We start from the raw sequence: 19,451 nt of genomic DNA, 5'->3' as shown, positions 1-19,451 counted from the left end.
TCTCCTTTATTATTTTTGATTGGAAAAAAAAAAAATCCACCCTTAGTTCACATCAGCTTGTGGTGATCTCTGACTCCATTTCTCTCCATCTATCAGTGCACCCAGCTTCCTGTACCAAGTGTGAATTAGAATGAAATGCTGTAGTTAAGCAGAGTCATTTGGTCGAGATAATCTCTTTTGTCAATTGACTTCATATTGACATAGTGACGGAGAGTTTTCTTCATCGAGAAAGATGACAGGGAAATATTTTCTTGCATATTAAATTGCCATCCTCTTTAATGTAATGAATGTACGTCAGATCATTTTGTGGTGGCTTTCTGAAATTCAAAAGAATTGCCCCATTAGATCAGCGCAAAAAGCCCGATGGGCGGAAAATGATGAGAGAAATCTACGTTTCGGTCATCGGCTGTGAGGTGAAGTTCAGTGACTGTTGTCATTTGGAATTCATATTAAGCATGTTGGTAATGGTAATATCTCAGATGTCAATGACACAGATGCTATTTCTTTAACTTCCGCATCACCTGTATCACCACATACATCTGCAGACCATTGTCGAGTCAGTTTGTGATGGCTGGGATGCTGCGAGACCTCTTCATGATGAGACACACTTCCACGTCGGGCAGGCTGTCCTGTTTAGTCTGGGCACACCCCTCGTCTGCGGCAGCCATGTGCAGGTCGAAGCGCAGCGACACAGACTTCTTCCGCAGCTTCGGATTCCCCCTGAAGAAGGAGCCCTCCCACTGCTTTATCACCTTGTCAAACTTCTCTGTCCTGAAAAGACAGTTCAGAAATCATATAGAATAAAAGGGGAAGATGATGATGATACATGACAGTTGGTCTCTATTGTTTTATTGTTCAGGAACATGCATAGAATGATTCTTCTTTCTATTGAAAATGAATGCCAACTGGCACAAGTCTTTCTTTGTAATGTGTGTCAAGCCACAGACACAAAAACAAATAATTCTTTCATTTATTAATTTATTCACGATACAAGTAAGTGAGGCAGGCTGTTCAATTCACAGCACAATGACACCAGGGGGCAGCAAAGGAGAACACTCGACTGCTGAGACGTGGCATCTATTAGGGCCTTAATAGTTGTGTTTAGGAGATATAATGTACTAAAGAAGACGCACATAATATAACCAGTGTGGCACAGAATAGCAAATTCTATAACAAACACAGTCAAACAAAATTCAAAAATAAATATGTGTGTGCCTCTGCAGAGGAGGAAAGTTCTGTATTTGAAAAAAAAACAGAAACAGGGTAGTATGAAACTGATAGATAATTGTGGCAGCAAGAAGGAAATGTTTCAGCATATGGATCATATATTGTATTTGTTGGGCTATTAGAAGTCGCAAAAAAAAGCACAATAAATGTACCACAAACATTGGCCATGTGACAGATGTTGTTCCTTTGGGCTTTAATTGGTTTTTTTTTTTACACAAAGCACTTTTTAAAGATGATATGAAAAGCTTATTCACTATATATATATTATTTATATATAGCCGTTAAGGAGCTGCACTAGCATAAGCATTAATTGAGTCATGTTTCTGTCCAATATTAAATCCCATGCTAGCTCTGTGTTGGTCGTCACTTACTCCCAAGAGAACTGTTTTAGTGCTAAATGGTCCACGATGTTCAGTAGCTTTACTGATTATTTTTACTAAATATGAGGGTTTTTTAAAATAGTTTTTAGAGCTTTTAGAGCTTTTTCACTGAAAACAAAATACTCCTGGAAACAAAGTTGATGACAGCAGTGGGACTAAACCAAAACCATACAGCTGCTGGCTGTAAAACAAAACCAATAAGCTGAAAGATGCTAAAACACTCTGTGGAGCTGAGGCGATATTTTCTGTGGATCCTTCCCCACCAGTGACACCCGGGAAAAACATGTGCAAGACGCTCTCCCAAAACCTATCACAACACCCTGCCATGTCTACATGAACTATCATAACTATCCTCATCAGTGAGGCAAAGTTTAGAAAAGGGCCTTATCTTTAGATGAAACAACGGCACACTAAGTACATACACCCATGCCCCAGGTTTGGCAGTGTGACTTTGAATGTGTGTAGCTCCGTGTGTACGTGTGTGTGTGTGTGTGTGCGTGTGTGTCTGTGTGTGTGTGAAGGTGTGTGTGTGTGTGTCTGTGTCTGTGTGTGTGTCTTTGTAGATTTGTCTATGGGGCTGGTAAAACCTGAAGTACAAACAAAGAATTCCACCCATGTCTCATCCAACAATAAGAAGAGCCATGCCCTAGAGACTCCACACCAGGCAGGTATCTCCACATCAAACACAAACCATTAAAGGGAGAAACATTCCCATGCAGTGCTTTGATAACAACAATAACTCATGGGAACCTGTGCAGCCAACTAACCATTATAGGCCTCGTAACTTGTTTGACGTGAAGCGATGCCGTTGAGAGTTTATACATCTTGTCTACCGGACCAGACGTCGCTGGCTTGGGGAGGACATGGATTATTGCCATTATGAACCAATGAGTCAATAAAAAATGTCTGAGGGGTAACTGAGATGATGTTAAGGCTTCAGGGGATAAAATCGGAATGTAACAATGAAAAAATTAATTTGTCTGGGTTATGTTAAAAAAAATGCACTCTGAAGTGAAGCTGTAAGCCCTTGCTAACAGAAACTGCCTACATTTCAGACTGAACCAGGGGTGCTGACTGCAGGTCAATGAGGGGCACAAAGATCGATACTCACTCAATGGTGCCGTGACCCTCGGCACTCTCCTGCACAACGTTGCCCTGAAGAATCTCCTGAGTCTTCACAGTGGAGATTGGCAAGTCTGCATCTTGCTCCGGCTCTGTGAGAAGACAATAACGACAAATCATGACGTGACTGTAGTAAGTGTGTGTTCGTGTGTGTGTGTGTGTGTGTGTGTGTGTGTGATTCTTACCCGTGAGTATCACAAGGCTTTGCTGCCTGCGCAGTATGCTTTTCTTTAGCCCACTCTCTGCTGGGAGGAGTGGTGGTATTTCAGGCAGAGGCTCGGACTTGGGTTCATCCGGAGTAAGAGCAGGGTCACTGAAACCGTCCTCCAGCCCATTCTCCTTCGGCTCCACAACCGAAGACCTCCAGGGTCGCAGACCCATCGGCTGCCCATCCCGACCCATGTACCTGCAGCCAAAAGTGCAGCATACAGAGTAATCATAGCCAAAAGAATATCGCTATGTGTGTCTTGGTTAAAGTTGGTCTTGGTTGGCTTTCTTGCATGGAGTAACATAGAGTTTCATAAGCAAATTGATACCAACCCAACCTGTGTACGCAGGAGACAAAGCTCACTAATTGTTATATCTTCAGTGTGCCTTTATGCTAAGCTAAGTAAATGTCTCCTAGATGTACTGTCTTGTGTAAGGGATATAAGTGTGGTTTCGATGTTCTCATCTAATTCTCAGCAAGAATTTCCCAAAATACTTTTTCTTTCACATGACTAATGGTAACCTATTTAACATCAGAAGCCATCAACCAATCACTGAGCTCCGTGGGGAGCAAATTCTTGAGCTGAAGTACGTTGAAGACTGAACGCTTATAGTCCAAACATTAGAACCTCAGTATGTCCTTGCGAGGACTGTTGCTGGATGGGACGGTCTGTCAATACCACCCTGAACGAGGTAGTTCCTCTCAGTGTCCTAGTCAAAACCACAGGATCTTATGGATCATAAGCGTAATCTTTGTTCCTTTTATTTGGTTAATTTGCAAACATAATTCAGAATTTTTGTGGTTTCAAGGGGGGGAACTACGTCAGTAAGAAAAACTCTTTTTCACTGTTTGAGGAAGCTCTTTCTTGTATTTGTCATACAGCCCTTTGAGCCTTGCTACCTATTCAGTCACCACCCTTCTCAAATAAGAACAAACAATGCAAATTTCCGATGTCACGTCCTCTCTCTCCTTGCAGCCATAGCAACATCAACAAGAGTCATGCGGCAAAATTACCTTCTGCAAACTGTGGTGTGACATTTATACGATTGATGCACGAAGGTGTAGCACTGGAGTTCAATGTGAGATGACAATCCGTGGTCCAAAATGCTTGTGAACATAATTGAAGGCTGTGCTAAAAGAATGGAATATGACGTTGGCAGACTGTCTGGGTTTTATCATCTTGTCTGATTACAGACAGGTTATAAATCAGTGGCAGGGAGTTTGTCAGCTTCATCAAACTTACTGTTAGTGCTCTGTATGTATAAATACATAAAATATACTGGTCAATTTCCAGTTACTACAAGTCATGTGTCATATGTTGTTTGGGTGTACTCTACAGGCTTAGTCTGTCTCAACCTGTAATTATTATGGATACTTTCTCTCTGTACATATTAAGTCTCTATAATCCATAACAGAATAACAGGATTTAACCAAACTGAAAATGCAGACACATAAAATATCTCTTTGACAGCTAAATAAAGGACAGATTAAGAAATAATTGTGTTTACTTCGTCGTTAAGTGCTGACGAAGATGTTACTGTCTGTGTTATTTATGTCAATGAACAAGTACTTCGCAAAAATCCTTCATTATATTGTAGATTTTTTTCTTTCTGCATTGTTTCTTCTCGTTGTTTGTGAAGACAGTGTCCTGAGAAATCCTTTCCAATTAGAACATTAAAAAATCCCTCTAATGTTTCCATTCCTTTCTCAGTGTCTTGCCCTCACCTGCCCTCTTCACGCTCCAGCAGACGTCGGTAAGTGGCAATCTCTCGCTCCAGCCTCATCTTGGTGTTGAGGAGCTGGCTGTGACGCTGACGCTGGGTGGCCAGTCCGCCCCTCACCTGCTCCAGCTCCCTCTCCAGCCCGACGATCACCTGAGAAAGGTCCTGCAGCTGGTTGGAGTACATCCGCTGGGTCTGGTGCAAGGACCTCTCCAGGCCTTTCTCCTGGAGAGCAAGACAGTTCTTTTTATGATTTGAGATAACACTGGATTTGAATGAAGCGTGGTAGAAACTAAAAAAATGTTACAACAGTAAATAAGTAGAAAAAAAAAATAAACATGAACATAATCCCTCACTGGCTTCCCACCACCAAGAAGGCAATAGTACAAAATGTTGTTTATGGATGTGAAATTTCGGTTGAAAAGACAATCAAAAACATATAAATCAACTGTAAATAAGCACCATTCATATCGTATTCCAAAACCTATTACAGGCTTTGGAAAATGGTTGGCAGGAAGGATGAAAACAAGCACAACACAATATATCTCCTCCCATCCATATATCTGTACTATGCAATTTTCCATGTGAATATGTACAAAACATGTATTTTCTGATGTCATTATAATCATCTTATCACATCTACTAAGTCAACACATCCGCCACTAGCCATGGAAGAAGTGTTATCAGTGTGACAGCTGGGGAGTTGGTCCTGGTGACATGTGATCGTGTATGGTATGTTCTCTTACCAAAGCATGCATGGTCTCCATCTCCACCTGCATGGAGTGCCACTGCTTCCTTGCCTCAGCGAGTTCGGCCCGCGCCTCCCTCAGGGCAGCGCCGCCGAGGCTCACCTGAGCCCACGCTGCCTCCTCCTGGGTGAGGTGGGGGGGGGGGGGGGGGGGGGGGGGGACTTTAAAAGAGGTACAAGCACCACCACCACCACCACCACTGTCAAATGCACACACCCACATGCATTTTTATTGGCCCCTTAACACCTCAGAGAAACATTATCTGCCCTTACAGTTACTTCGGATGGCATGACTTTGGCCTCCAGCTCTACTGCAAGGATCCTTGGGAGTTATTTTTGACCAGGACATGTCCTCTGACTCACACATGAAACAAGTCTCGAGGACAGTGTTTTTCCACCGGCTCAAAAATGAGATAAATTAGGACAAAACCTCCTATGTTAAAAAGGACGCTGAAAAACTAGTCCACGCATTTGTTACTTCCAGACTGGACTACTGTGATTCATTACTGCTAGGATGCCCCAGTAAATTTGCGAAAAGCCTCCAGTTAATTCAAAATGCTGCAGCAAAAAGAGATCATATTTGTCCTGCATTGGCATTCTATGAAATTCAGAAAATATTTCAAAATCACCTACAAAGCCCTTACTGATGAAGCTCCATCATATCTTACAGAGCTGATAGTACCGAGCTATCCCAATAAATCTGTAAAAGTAGAATGGGAGCCTTCAGCCACCAGGCTCCTATCCTGTGGGACCAGCTCCCAGTTTGTGTCAGGGAGGAAACACTCTCTACATTTAAGGTAACAGTATAATAAGCATTATCATTATCATTACTACGATTAGAAACTGGTTCTGAATAATGTATGTCTTGATTTTGTGCTATACGAATAAAATTGAATTGGATTAGATTCAAACACACGCTCTCACTCTGTGTTCACAAGCAAACAGAGCAACACAAGTCTTTAACCTTGCGGTAAGATGTACGAACAGCACACCGAATGTGATCATGTGCACTGGCTGATAGTGTGTGTATTAGATAAACGAGACAGACGAGATGAGAAGCACATAGTCACCTGACGCACTGACAGGTTTTTTTTCCCCACTGGCACTTATTCAAAGGAGAATGCGGTTGTGTTGGTAGTGTGCATTTCAGTTTGGGTAAACAGATAGTGGATCAGACACCCCGACCTGCGTGTACACACAACTGTACAAGCTGAGCAGAGACAATGTGCAGCTGTTAGGCATTTCACACTCTCCGCCCCCCCCCCCCCCTTCAAATGCAGTGGAGCGGTGGAACTGTCTCAGCACAGTTATAACAATATTTTGACAGTAAAAAGAAAAGAAGATGACTCAAGCTATGCAAGTTATTTTCTGTTTAATTTGGTACTCAAATGATTCTCATTTTCAGTAAATGTTCTTACATTACATTAAATGTAATTGATAGGAGAATAACGCGATAAGCAATTTAGGAAGAAATATATTACTGATAAGACTGGCCAAAAAAATTATATCCTATCAGACATTTTCCTTAAGCACTATGGTATGCTGTGTGTCTTGGGAACCTTTACTTCTCCTAAATATTAAAAAAGTCTAAGTAGTAATTCTGCTTTCAAAAATGTAATGCTGTGCTTTTCCATCTGTTCATACGTTGGGTGAATTACAGTAAATAGCATATTTCATTACAGCGATTTTAAAGGTGCCCTGTGGAGGTTTTAGGAAAGGCCACGTTATATTCCACAAAAGCTTCTGTCTTCAGAAAATTACGATTACAAAAAATTACGTGCGTAAACAGGATGAATGCCACCTGTGCATATTTGAGCGAGCGTGCACGAGGATAGCAAATCGGCATAACCAACGCCCCGGCAATACCATATAAGGCTTCGCTCCCTGTCCTATGTAAGGAAGTGTTCATTCATGAAAACGGCATTAAAGAGTAAAAAGCAGAAGTTTAGAGATCCAGAAATGAAAGTCTCGATTTTATCAGCGTCAGCGGGAGTTAATTGACGGACTAAAGCAGAGCTGTCAATACTGTGTCACCTGTGAGTCGCACTGTCACTGAAATAAAGAGGAAGTGTATCAATGTGAAAATGGTTTTGAAAAAAACCCCTGCTACAACAAGGCGATTGATGACTGCAGGGAGGTCACGGTGAAGAAAATACGTAACATAACAGCCAATGTTGCCAATGCTGCTGGATCAGTGCACCTTCGTTCACTGCAATATTATACAATATGCAGCATGTTTTAATTATTTGATGTGCCTTCTCTGGCGTGTACAGTAGCTACTGTGTTCAGGCTGATCCATCTGGCCTTCGCAACACCAACTGTGGACTTTACCACGGCACGAGTGCGCATATGACGCTTGTTGTATCACTGCTCCTGTCTCGTCTGCCGGTTGACCAGAGATGTCCTGAGCTAATTTGTGTGAAATTTAGGTAAATGATGTGAGAATAGTTTGCATGGCGACACTTAACAACTGACATGGGAAGCCAGCCTTGCACAACACGCATTCCAACTGCCGAAGATGTGCGCTCCCCTGGCCATTGCGCAGCAACGTGAAAATCTGTGAATGCGGGAAGTAAATTCCTAAATCACTCGAACACAGGATTTAAGAACAAATCTGTTCCTACGGTGGAGAAAACTCCATGTGGCAGTTTTAAGATTTAAAAAAGGCATTCATGTCATTGAAAGCGATGATGAATGTCATGTAGATTTGGTGCCTGCATCAGGGTTTGGATTCTTCACTGTACTTTTTACACTTTGACTCAGGAAGAAAATAACTCTCCCCAGGGAGCTTTTATTAGAACAATATAATATCCAGCTGATTGTATATTAATATGCCCAAAGTGACACATTGTGTACATCATATTAAAGTTTCTTAGAAATCCCTGGAGGTCACTCTAATCCAGTCTAGAACAATGGTACTTATGGGCATCACTCAGGCTTTTGACAGCAGCATTGCATAACCATTACTTTAGTTGGGACAGACAGAGTGGGTCTGATGTAAACAACATTGTTCCAAGATGCTCGGATTTAGCATGGTGGTGGCTTGTAGCCCGTGGCGAAGGCACTTTGTTGTCACTGTCAGACCAAAGTCATTGGGACAATGGGATGATAAAAGCACCCAGAGGGCTAAAGTAACAATAGAAAAGCTCCAACTTCAACATGAAAAGATGCTGCTCTCACTAGATAAAGGATAAAAGACTGCAAGACGGATGAGAATGCTTGGGTTGTAATTGTGGCTCATACACATTTAACAAAGATCAGGTATCATTCACGCAGAGTGGTAACTGATCGTATGCTGTAACACACTACTGTAATAGTGTGTCGCGCTGAAAGTAGTGGTGTTTAAGGAGGCAATCACGCAAAGTCATACAAAAAAAAAAACGAGAAGCAAGAAGGCATATACAGACACATACTGTACATAAAGGAGGGAGAGTCATAGTGTGTTCTAAGTCTGAAGCCTCTCACCTCAATCAACAAACAGCCCACTAACCATTTAACTCCAGTGGAGCACATACAGTACATCAGAGAGTCTGGAGTTGGTCCGGAGGGTGTGTCTGGCTGGCGGAGGGCCAGGACAAGAGGGGTATGGGAAAAATAACAAGTGAAGATGCACTAGGATGATATATACCTCACTGAGAGCGCCTCTGTGTGTTGCTCCTGCTCCTGCTCCAGAGTGACTAGGCCCGACCAAGCCCCGAGTTGGATTTGCTCTCTCGCCTGGGCCGGGAAGTCTGTTCTGGTCGCACTGCGCTCTGATTCTGTCGAGGAGCCGAGTGAGCTCCATCCCTGTGCCATCCTCCTCCTCCCCGCCTGCTGCTGCTGCCGTGGTTGATGCTAACAGGGCATCGCAGGAGCCGGCCCGCTGCAGCTGCAGAGCCTGGGCTGCCTGCAGACAGCCAACCAGAGGGAGCAAGAGGAGGAGGGGGGGGGGGGGGGGGGGGAGAGAAAGACAGAGAGAGAGAGAGAGAGAGGGGGGTGGGGGGGTGAGAAGAGAGTGAATGATGTAAAGAGAGAGAGAGAGATACAAAAGAAAAACAAGACAGAGAGAGATTAAATCAGTTTGTGAATTATAGGTGGATGGATGGAAAGGACAGGGCATGAGTGTGTGTGTGTGTGTGTGTGTGTGTGTGTTTGTGTGTGACTGGGAGGGGGCAGTGAGACAGTCATCGCAATGCAGAGGCAAGTGGGAAAGATCATTATTGAGCCCTACATGTGTGTGTATGTGTATGCAGAAAAAGAACTCCCAGGAGGGGGTGGAGGTATTAGTCAGCAGGAGAGAGGTAAGAGTGGAGGGGAGTCAGAAGATGCTGTCAAATGCAAACGTGCACCCACGCACGCACGCACGCACGCACGCACGCACGCACGCACGCACACACACGTGTCATTGGTCACCTTTGGGGACTTTACTCAACTGTGTAACAACTCACCCAAAAATCAGCTTTTTCTCTATTGGGGACACATCTTTTGTCCCCCAATTGGGCAAAACATCCCTAATTCGCTGGTCTTTGGTCTGAAATGCCTACGACAGGCAAAAAGGTTACGACAAGAAGTGGATGGGCTCGCTTCCGGCAAATCAGCTGTCGACATTTCACAAAGCAACTCTCAAGTTACCACCTCTCGCGCTATATGCTAATGTCAGCATTTGCACATGTTTGCAACAACAATGCTTATATGCTGACAGTACGCAGGTACACTGTTGACCATGTTGCCCACTTAGTTACGGAGGCCGCGGCTCAGGCGGTAGAGTCGGTCGCCCACTAGCCCGGAGGTCGGCGGTGCGATCCCAGCCTCCTCTAGTCTGCATGCTGTTGTGTCCTTGGGCAAGACCCTTAACCTTTGTCACACTAGAAAAGCTCTATATAAACATAGTCCATTGAGTGTGTTCGCAAACGTGTGCTGATTTGCATTAGTACAGCCCAGGCTAATGGAACGTCATCTGATTATTAAATGTTGGCAAATTACAATTGTGACCTGATGATGATGCTGAATGAAAAGTTTAGGGATCACATAAATCATTGAAATTGATCCTGGCAGATAACTGTATATGAGTGTCTGTACATAATTATGTAAGCATCTGTAGAAGAGGAGTATGTAGAAGTATAACTAGATTAACTTCTTTCAACCAATGTTCCCAAGGCTAAACATGTACAGTATGTGGGTCTTGCAGGCCTGTCAGCAGCCTTCCCACTTACTAATAACCGCTGGTAATTTGACACCTCAGCAACCCTTTTCACACGAGTGAGTTAAAACACTGCCGCAGATTTGATGGAACAACTAGATTGTCAGTCACGGAGCTGTTGTCCAAGCCGCTCTGGTCCAACCTGCTCCACTGTTTGTGTTTCAACGTGGTGTTTGTTATGGCCAGTCTGCCAGGTTGCTAATCAAAATACTCAGCACTTGAATTCAGACATTAAAAGGGCATTCGTCCCAATCACCACCCTTAGAGATGTCGGAGCAAACATTAGTGTTTGTGTTAGTGTGTAGTGACAGTGACACTGGCAACGATCTCTCCTATAGAAGACTGAATACCTGTTTGCCGTCACATTTAGGGCAACCTTCTTATCCACAGGAGAGCCTGCTTAAAGCATGTCTGGCAACCAGTGCAATCCTTGAGGAGAAGAGACACCATTCCTCACAGATGTCTCGGGGAAAATGATAAGTGAGTCCAACAACGTTCGCCTGCTTAATACTCCAGCCAACTTCACAAAGCAGCTCAAACCCGAAACCGCTAGTTATGTTGGCAAAGTCCACCAGACCTCTGTCGGTCATGCCACGACCTCTTGTCCAGAAGACACTGCACTTGACCCAAAACACTTAATTTGCTTGGTCATCCAGCGACCTGGCGTGTTTCCCTGGACGGTTCAAGAGATAAAGAGACGCACAAATCCCTCCACCAGATGACAATAATAGAAGGTTGCGCAGTGTTGTGTGGCGCGGCCCGCTCCAGTTATTTGTTTTCGCTTTACAGAGCCAGGCCTGAGCCGAAAACCCGCATTTTCCCCCCCCCCGCCCCACACTCAGAAGCAAAAGCTAGCGGATCGTGAGGAAATATTCGCTGGTTTTGACAAAACGTGTAGTGCATAGGTAGAGAGAAGAATGACGGCACATTGAGACAGGCGGACAGGGGGGGTTGGCACAGAAAAAAAAAAAGTAAAGCATAGAAAGATATCTCATATCACACATTTGGAGTACGTCTAGTGACCTCAAACTCCTGGTGCATCTCCTGCAGCTCTGTCATGGAGCGGTGAACATCCGCCTGCAGTGCCATGCTGCTCCGATCTGCCTTCCTCTTCGTGTCCCTGAGCAGAGCGACCTGTTGCTCAAGACGCCGGGTGTTGCGCTCCTCTGTCTCACACCTACAATGTCAACAGCTGAGGTGAATGACTGAGCCCCATGCTGTTATTACTGTTAATCATTTAACCACAGACTACGTCAGTCAGACATAATATTAATCCCCTTGTCTTTCCAAATATCCAGTTAAGCTCAATTTAAAAGACATTCCAACTGTATCTAATGTGAGTACACCAACCACCTGTGGCTGTGAGGCTGTCTGTTCCAGAAATCCCACCTACAAGTAGGACTTTAAAAGGCCGAGACATCCTCCTAAGCGTGTCATGATCATAGTCCAGAGTTTCACAGACACACTCAGCCCATCAGGAGATGCATCAGGGGGAGCTATAAATAGCATTTATTTGTTGCCGCTGTCCTTCATGGGTTAACGGCTGACAGCGCGGTGGTGGTGGCGGCGGTGCTCAGTGTCACTCTGCATCAGTACATAAGTGAAAGTGCCGACGCGGCACAAAGCCCGGCCTGGATTTGTATGCAAGTTGGCTCACAGGAGCGGTAACTGACATGAGTTGGTAACAGAGGACTGGAAAAGCATTGCAGCAGGATGAAAACAGCAAAAACCGTGGTAGAAATTCTACAGCGTTGCTTAGTGTATTGAGATGTTTATTGGACCAGTAATGGTAAAACAACATTTTGTTCTGGCATGTGTTTAAGTTTTTTTTTTTCCAACTGCACCTAATCATTCATGACATAAACTGTATGAATGACTGTATGTTGGGGGAATGTGATCTCGTTCCAAATGAACTGAGAAATAATGGCTAGACTGTTACAGGGTGACGGAGCAAAAGTAATAGAGTTTTCAGGAAAACCACAGCTACTAAACACAGCTGACCTGGCCTGGATGGCAACGGCTCTGGACTTCATGCTGTCAGAATGTAAAGCCAGCTGGGCATTCTCCATCAGTAGTTTACCAACCTGAAACAAAACATAAAAGTACAACATAATAACATCAGATTAGAGCTAGAAATGTGCAAAGACAATAATCTGTTTTTCAGCTGTCAGAGTAACCGTTTTCCATGATAAGTAGGTGTGGTGGGTTTCGACGTAGCATCTGAATGAGGTCTATTAAGAAAGAGAACGAAATGTATTTTTTTCCGTTTTGAATATTTAATGCATCTATGAGTGATATTTTGTACCGTACGTCCTACTTCACCACATGCAAATACTGTTCTTTGATTTAGTTTGTAATGAGATCTCGAACATTATGTCCTGCATTATGTTAGGTCACTTTTCAGTTTTTTGTTTGTTGTATACATAATAATTTCAATGATAGTAATAATAATGAATGTATGATGTGCGAAAATGTCCAAATTTGCACAATAAAATCGAAATGGTCGAATTCCAGTTGGTCGGAGGTCATGGCAACCTTTTATTTTTTGTAGGTCTTGATGAGATACACGTGCCTGCCAAATTCCGCTTATTTACATCAAATGTAAAGCAAAGGGGAATGTGGTAAGGGGCTTTATTGAGTTATTTAACACGCCCATGCCCGAGACCCCTAAAAATTTTAATTTTATCAACTTTTACACTGGTTCTGATGTGTGTGCAAAGTTTTGGGGAGGTCGGGGCACGTAAAGTGCCTGAAATTAGCGATTAATTTGGTGGAATAATATATATATATATTATATACACACATATATATATATATACACACACACATAAATATATACACATATATACATACATATATACATACATATATACATACAGGTATATATATATATAATATATATAATATATATATAATAATAATTCACTCAAATACAATAGGTCCTCCCTCTGACTTTGTCAGTGGAGCTCGGGCCCTAATAATAATAATTTCCAAGGCAGTGTGACAGTTAACCAGCATGAACAATACCAGGGACCTGAGACTGAAGCCGCTATAAAGAATTCAGCTTGTGCATCACTCTCCATGTGCTGTCTGGTGAACAGAAAGTGAAATAACAAATCTTAATCGAGTTGAAAACATGAGTGATAATTATTCATATAATATAATATAAAATAGCAGAAACAATAAATTGGCTGTTACAAATAATACAAATGAAAGAAACAACTGTACATAGACATATGTCTCTCTTATCCTTACCTCACCTGCAGACTCAACTAGTCAATAAGAGCTAATATAGCACATATTGTATACATAGTGATCACGGAGAAAATGTTTCACTTTATGCGCAGCTGAATTGTGCCAAGATTTGTGTAAAAGTGATTGAAAGCAAACAATTATTCCATGGTTTCATTAGTTTTCATTACTGTTTAGGCCAAAAAGCTGTCTGGTTATCACAAAAACCATATTCAGGTTCCAAAGGAGGAAATCAAGCACAAAAAAAAGGTGGCTCCTCATTTTTTATCACACACACAGGAAATGTTAACACACCCTTATTTCCCTTTGTGTTCTTATGAGCGCAGCACTTTCAGAAGAAGACACACCCAAGTTGAAGAAAAGACAACGATAACATGGCAAATATTCCATAACACTCGTATTATGATAACTATTATACACTCATTATGTGAATGGTGGGTCACGCCTTCCCACTTCTAAGCCCATGTAAGATGAGGGACTCTGAACATTGACATATGGCTTGCCCATCATTCGGTTGGTGCGGTAAATAAAAAGATAATTTAAAGCAGGTCTCAAAAAGAAAAACAGCGAAGTAATCATGCATGGCAACATGAACACATTCCCTGAATCAGTGAACAATGGAACAAGCAGAGTTCGATCTTGTGTTTCACATAGTCAAAGGCATCTCAGCCTAACCTTAAGACGAATGACGTGTTACGCACTGGGGAGTCATTAAAACACCTACTCGTGCCCTTCAAGCAGAACGCGACACTGAAACCAGGGAGTAGTTGATAACCATCAAGTCTAGTCATGTGAGCGACCACACCGCCTGGTGTTAATGGTCCACTAAGTTGAATAGCCTCTAAAGTGATAAAGACTTCCACATTCTTTCTGCGCTTGACAGCTGCATCTTTCTTGGCTTTGATCCAGGCGTAATGACACACATATCTGCTTCTAATCCTCCGCAGCAAGTTTGTTTGATTTGGCTTCATCCCTCACACAGAGCATGTATGTACAATCTGAGAACCTACAATTTGGTTTGTATTTTGGTGTGGTGCTAATGAACTCACTCGTCACTAAGATTGTTTTTGATCAAAACCGTGTATATCAAGACTAGGTTGCCGAGTTAAAACATTAATGTGATCAGTAGTCAGCGGCAATTGAGGCCTTTTATACTCTCAACCCGATGTTTAGCCACCATAGGGGTTGTCTCACCGTATAAATGTAACTGAGCTGTTACTGCATGGTAGTTTTCTGTCCTTAAACCAGCATTGCACCATTGCCATTACATAAATGTTCACTTGAAGGCATTTGAGGCTGTTCCCATGATGTTGCATGCAGTTGTCATCGACAAAAGTAATCAACCGCGTCTCTGTTTTTTTACTGCAGGCATTGTTTATCATGCTTTTTTGATCATACACACACAAACCTGCTGTCTCCTGTTGCCTGTCAGCAAAGGATGGAGCATAAGCACAAAGCCTGAGTGGAAACAATTCTCTAGCATGCCTGCTATCCTTCTGTCTGGCAAAATGATGTGTGGTTTTCAAAGATTTGAATAGTTCTGCTGATTGCACAGGATCGCCTACTTCTTACAAATTTCATCAACTGTGAGTCTGACCTGGGCACGGAGCTCCCCCAATGTCTCTTCCTGTTGGGACCAGTCTTGGGAGCGCGACGTGCTCCTGGTGCCCCAGTTGGCTATCTGAGCCTCCAGCTGCTGGTTGGCCTCCTGCAGCTTGGTCACCTGCTCCAGGAAGCCCTTCAAGCGGGCATTCAGACCCCACATGGTATGACTGGAGTCCTGCTGCAGTTCCATGGAGAGCTGAGAGACTGCACACCCAACTGTTTACAGAAACACACAACGAGCCGCTGATATTTCCATTCAGTCCAATGACACGCAGTTACGCAGCCACTGCACTAGTGCCTGTGATGGTCAAAACATTGGGATAGTGCGCGAATGGCAGGTGTCCTGCAGCATGCACACACAGTTATACGATGTTACAACTTTCACGGCAAACAATCTGTCACCCAGTCTGCGATAAGGCGCTGCCAGAGGCGTTGACTTGGTAAATGTTTACCCAGCGACACTCACCTAGGGCCGGCTGACGTTCCACGAATAAAGCACAGTAAATGTAACAGTGAGCAAAAAGCCCCCCAGTCTATTTGCCTGGTCACACTGAGCGGATCCACCAGTCACCAAAGCTTAGCCACATTCCTCCACAGGGGGCCGGTCAACGCGCTCTCCTTCCCACTGTGTCCAAGGTCATCGGCAGCAGCTCCCTGAGACGGAGCGGGCAGGCTGCCATTAGGGTGCCAGTATCACCGTTTGTATTTCAATCTTCAGCGTCAGCCACGACAGGGATGGTCCCTCACTGTTCCACCTCGGGCCCCCACGACAACATTTTGGGAGAGGGGAGAGCAGTGGGGTAAGCACCGGGCACCCTGCTTACATCACCAGCACTCTGGAGCCCTTTGTGCTCTCTGATCCAGGATTACTGAGCTGCTTTCAAACAGGGAGCAACACAAGCTGTGGAGGGAATGTTCAGGGAAACACTGTGACAGGACCTGCGTATGTGTATGAGCGGTGTTTTTTTTTTTTTAATAAGAGGTTACATATACTGTAATTAGGGTGTTAGGGTGTCCACATACACTCTGCACTCACGTCAAGTAATACACACTGTGTGCAGCATTACCTCTTGCTTACTGTAATAACTGTCTTGGCTAGTTTTACAGAAGGACTGAGTGTTGGTGTTGTTTGTGTGTGTGATTGTCTGGGACAAAGGTTATGTCGATTAAACAGTAAATATTCTAATGTGGCTTCATAATCTACGAGATACAATGTCTACAGGTATGCCATAACAACTGAAGCCCTATGTTTTCAGCGTCACCTTCTATAGCCAGCAGACAGACCTAATGGCATGATCATCACAGACATTAATAATGAAAACATCAAAGGTGTTATGATAAGATGTATTATTCTAGTAAATCTAGGGATGTGGTACCAAGATTCCATTGACTAGTTAAAGGGCCAAGCTGTGACAAATGTAAACAAGGGGGTTGGCCCTGCTAGCACACGCACGCACGCAGGCACGCACGCACGCAAGGACGCACGCACGCACGCACGCACGCACACACACACACACAAAGAAAAGATTTTAATCTGACGTGCCTCCTCATTTGAGTGACAGGTCATTTGCTGCAGAGAATAATATTATGCAACACCTAAATGCAAGTTATTGAAGTTATCTGATATTGCTTATACAAGGCTGCATGACTACATAACTTCGTAACCATAGATGGAGCTCACAGGCCAAAAGCTAAAATGTAGTATAATGATCCAGTCCGTGTCTTTGTGAAGAAGAACACAAAGTTATGGACAATATTCAATTGCTGTGAATACGTTCTTCTAAATATTAAACACTGAAGCTTTAATGTTTTCATGGACACCTGGGCCTTTTCTAATGTGACAAATCAGAATGTCCACTGTGAAAAAGGCTTATTATGATTACCTTACAAAAAAAGGCATTCATCCAAAATTGAGACCTTCTTTGTGTGTAAATACAACTACAATTTGTGAAGTGAAAAAAATAGTGATTGATCCTATAAATGTGAAAGACACATTTGAATTAGGATCCCTTGTGATATGCGATTTCTCATTGATCGTGTGTCACTGTTTCGACTGCATGTCTGTGCACATGCTTTGACTTCGAAGAACCTCCTCTGTCATTTTGCAAATACGCGCTCTGCGGATTTGCTTATCAGATCACTTCTCCATTTGGTAAACACGTGTGCTTTGTTAGAAGGCAGGATGTGGGGATTATCCATGAAGACAACTGAGCCTGCAGTTCTATCTGCAACAGCCATTGTACAAATATATTGTATCTGTCTACACTTTCATTCCTTCCCATTAGAAACGATGGATGAGGGGCAGACAGCTGACATTGTCATTTGGTTTTGCTGACAGTTTTCTTCTGTCTCTCTCAGAAAATGAAGGGTTTGATGCAATGAATGAGATAGAGGGATATACTGTGTATAAATATATATTAAGAGGGAGAGAGAGAGAGAGAGAGAGTCGTAAAGGGAAATGTTTTTATCTATTGAGGTTACATCACACACACACACACACACACACACACTGACTAACCTGCACTTACCGTCATTACACTCCCATACCGTTTCAGCAAAGTGTCCTCCTGTTGGCAAGAAGGCGGCGAAGATGATGATGATGATGACGGCGACTAATTATTGTCAGTTGGGAAAACAACACCCATCAGGGCGTTGCGTGCAGCTGTATTCTGAGTGTCTGGGACAGATGATTTTGTGCTGTGACTGCAAATGAAGAATGTCACTGAGCCTGTTCTTTGTTGTCATGTTGCTCCGACAGAGATCCAAGAAATAGCCTCTGTTGCACGGCATTTGCAGGAGTGTCTGGACACAGGAATCATGTCACTGAGAGTAACAGGGTAAAGCAGGCGGTGACTTTTTAGTCAAATCTCAGAAGAAGAGGTGGAGGCTTCAGAACCGGACACTGCCTGCAAGAGAATAAAAAACAAACCATTTTAACACGGAACAGACTGACTTTAGATTCCTGCCTCTGTTCCCCTGGAGGGTGGGCGCTGAGGAACTCTTTGATCGTCACTCCTTTGACCCCATCATTTTCTGTACAAGGAGCCTTATGCTGCTAGGTGTTTGACAGACAAAAGAAGAAACAAAGCAAAAAACCCCCTAGTTTTTGATCCATTCTCTTGCAATTAAAAAAGCGCTGAGTTGGACAGTATTGTTGTTTAAATCCAAAACTAGAGAAGGGATTATCTTCACACAAACTCTCTACAAGTCACTGCTGTAGGGGCTGTGTTCAGCCTTGTCTCGTGTGCTTTGACTCGCAGTGTAGATGGATTGTAAGTGAAAGCAATAACAGCAGCTCTTAGAATACCTCATAACTCAACCCCTCGAACTTCAGCACTTATTCACACATGTCAAGCACTGCTTCAAGAACGCCTATACTGAAAACAAAAAATTGAAAAATAAGTAGAATCAGTTTAACTTTTAAAGCTGCACTAATGAACATTGGTGAAATGGCTGTTTTGGTTCGGTCTCCCTACTCTCATCATCAGCCTCATTCCTTTTTTACACACACTCAGATAAACTTTACACTGACTGGAACCAGGCCTTAACAACCGACATCAGCTGTTCACTAATGATAAGCAATCACATATTGTACAGTATTGGCATAATAATGCTAGTGTCCCCTTTTCATACTTTTGGCCATGTAGTGCCCTCCCTGTATGAACTGTTTAGGAACATGACTTGAGTTTCTTCGTATTCCTAACTTTCATCACATGCACCTAAGCCACACGACACACACTCTTTAAGTGCTACTGCTCTGTACATATTATTTATATTTTTATATTTTGTTATATTTTTTATGTACATACTGCTTTTTAAAAAAAAAAAAAAAAATCCTGTAAATTTCTTTCTATTCTGCTATTTCTTCGATAATCTGCCACTGTGCTGCTGTAACGCCCAAAATTCCCCATTGCGGGACGAGTAAAGGAATATCTTATCTTATCTCTCTAATCTAAAAGACACATCATCCTCCTACAGACAATGTCAGAACTGGATTGTGCACATTTCC

At 43.1% G+C, this 19,451-nt stretch overlaps 1 protein-coding gene across 2 annotated transcripts; it reads right to left on the bottom strand.

Annotated features, from left to right (window-relative positions):
• Positions 1-29: 29 nt before the first annotated feature.
• Positions 30-18,319, bottom strand: krt222 (keratin 222). Of its 2 annotated transcripts, none has more exons than XM_035638237.2 (10): positions 17,971-18,319; positions 15,435-15,658; positions 12,587-12,669; positions 11,609-11,762; positions 9,035-9,292; positions 5,405-5,530; positions 4,663-4,883; positions 2,915-3,135; positions 2,719-2,821; positions 30-771 (listed from the first exon to the last, which is right to left on the bottom strand). In XM_035638237.2, the coding sequence occupies exons 2-10, from the start codon at positions 15,630-15,632 to the stop codon at positions 558-560; spliced, it is 1,578 nt and encodes a 525-aa protein (XP_035494130.1). In that variant the 5' UTR covers positions 15,633-15,658; positions 17,971-18,319; the 3' UTR covers positions 30-557. The 2 variants fall into 2 exon arrangements, with proteins under 2 accessions (XP_035494130.1, XP_035494131.1); XM_035638238.2 differs by lacking the exon at positions 17,971-18,319 and adding an exon at positions 15,909-16,267.
• Between the last annotated feature and the right edge of the window lie 1,132 nt (positions 18,320-19,451).

The sequence above is a fragment of the Scophthalmus maximus genome, chromosome 8 (assembly GCF_022379125.1).
Source record: "Scophthalmus maximus strain ysfricsl-2021 chromosome 8, ASM2237912v1, whole genome shotgun sequence".
Classification (NCBI taxonomy): domain Eukaryota; kingdom Metazoa; phylum Chordata; class Actinopteri; order Pleuronectiformes; family Scophthalmidae; genus Scophthalmus; species Scophthalmus maximus.
Note: the sequence above shows the minus strand (reverse complement) of the source record. Positions and strands in the feature narration are given on the sequence as shown.

Excerpts from the sequence above, each read along its gene's own strand:
- krt222 (XM_035638237.2), bottom strand. The coding sequence starts at position 15,632 with ATGGAACTGCAGCAGGACTCCAGTCATACCATGTGGGGTCTGAATGCC. Across the intron at positions 11,763-12,586 it reads GCCGTTGCCATCCAGGCCAG|GTGTGAGACAGAGGAGCGCA; the intron begins GTCAGCTGTGTT and ends TTGACATTGTAG. Across the intron at positions 772-2,718 it reads GAGGGTCACGGCACCATTGA|GACAGAGAAGTTTGACAAGG; the intron begins GTGAGTATCGAT and ends CTGTCTTTTCAG.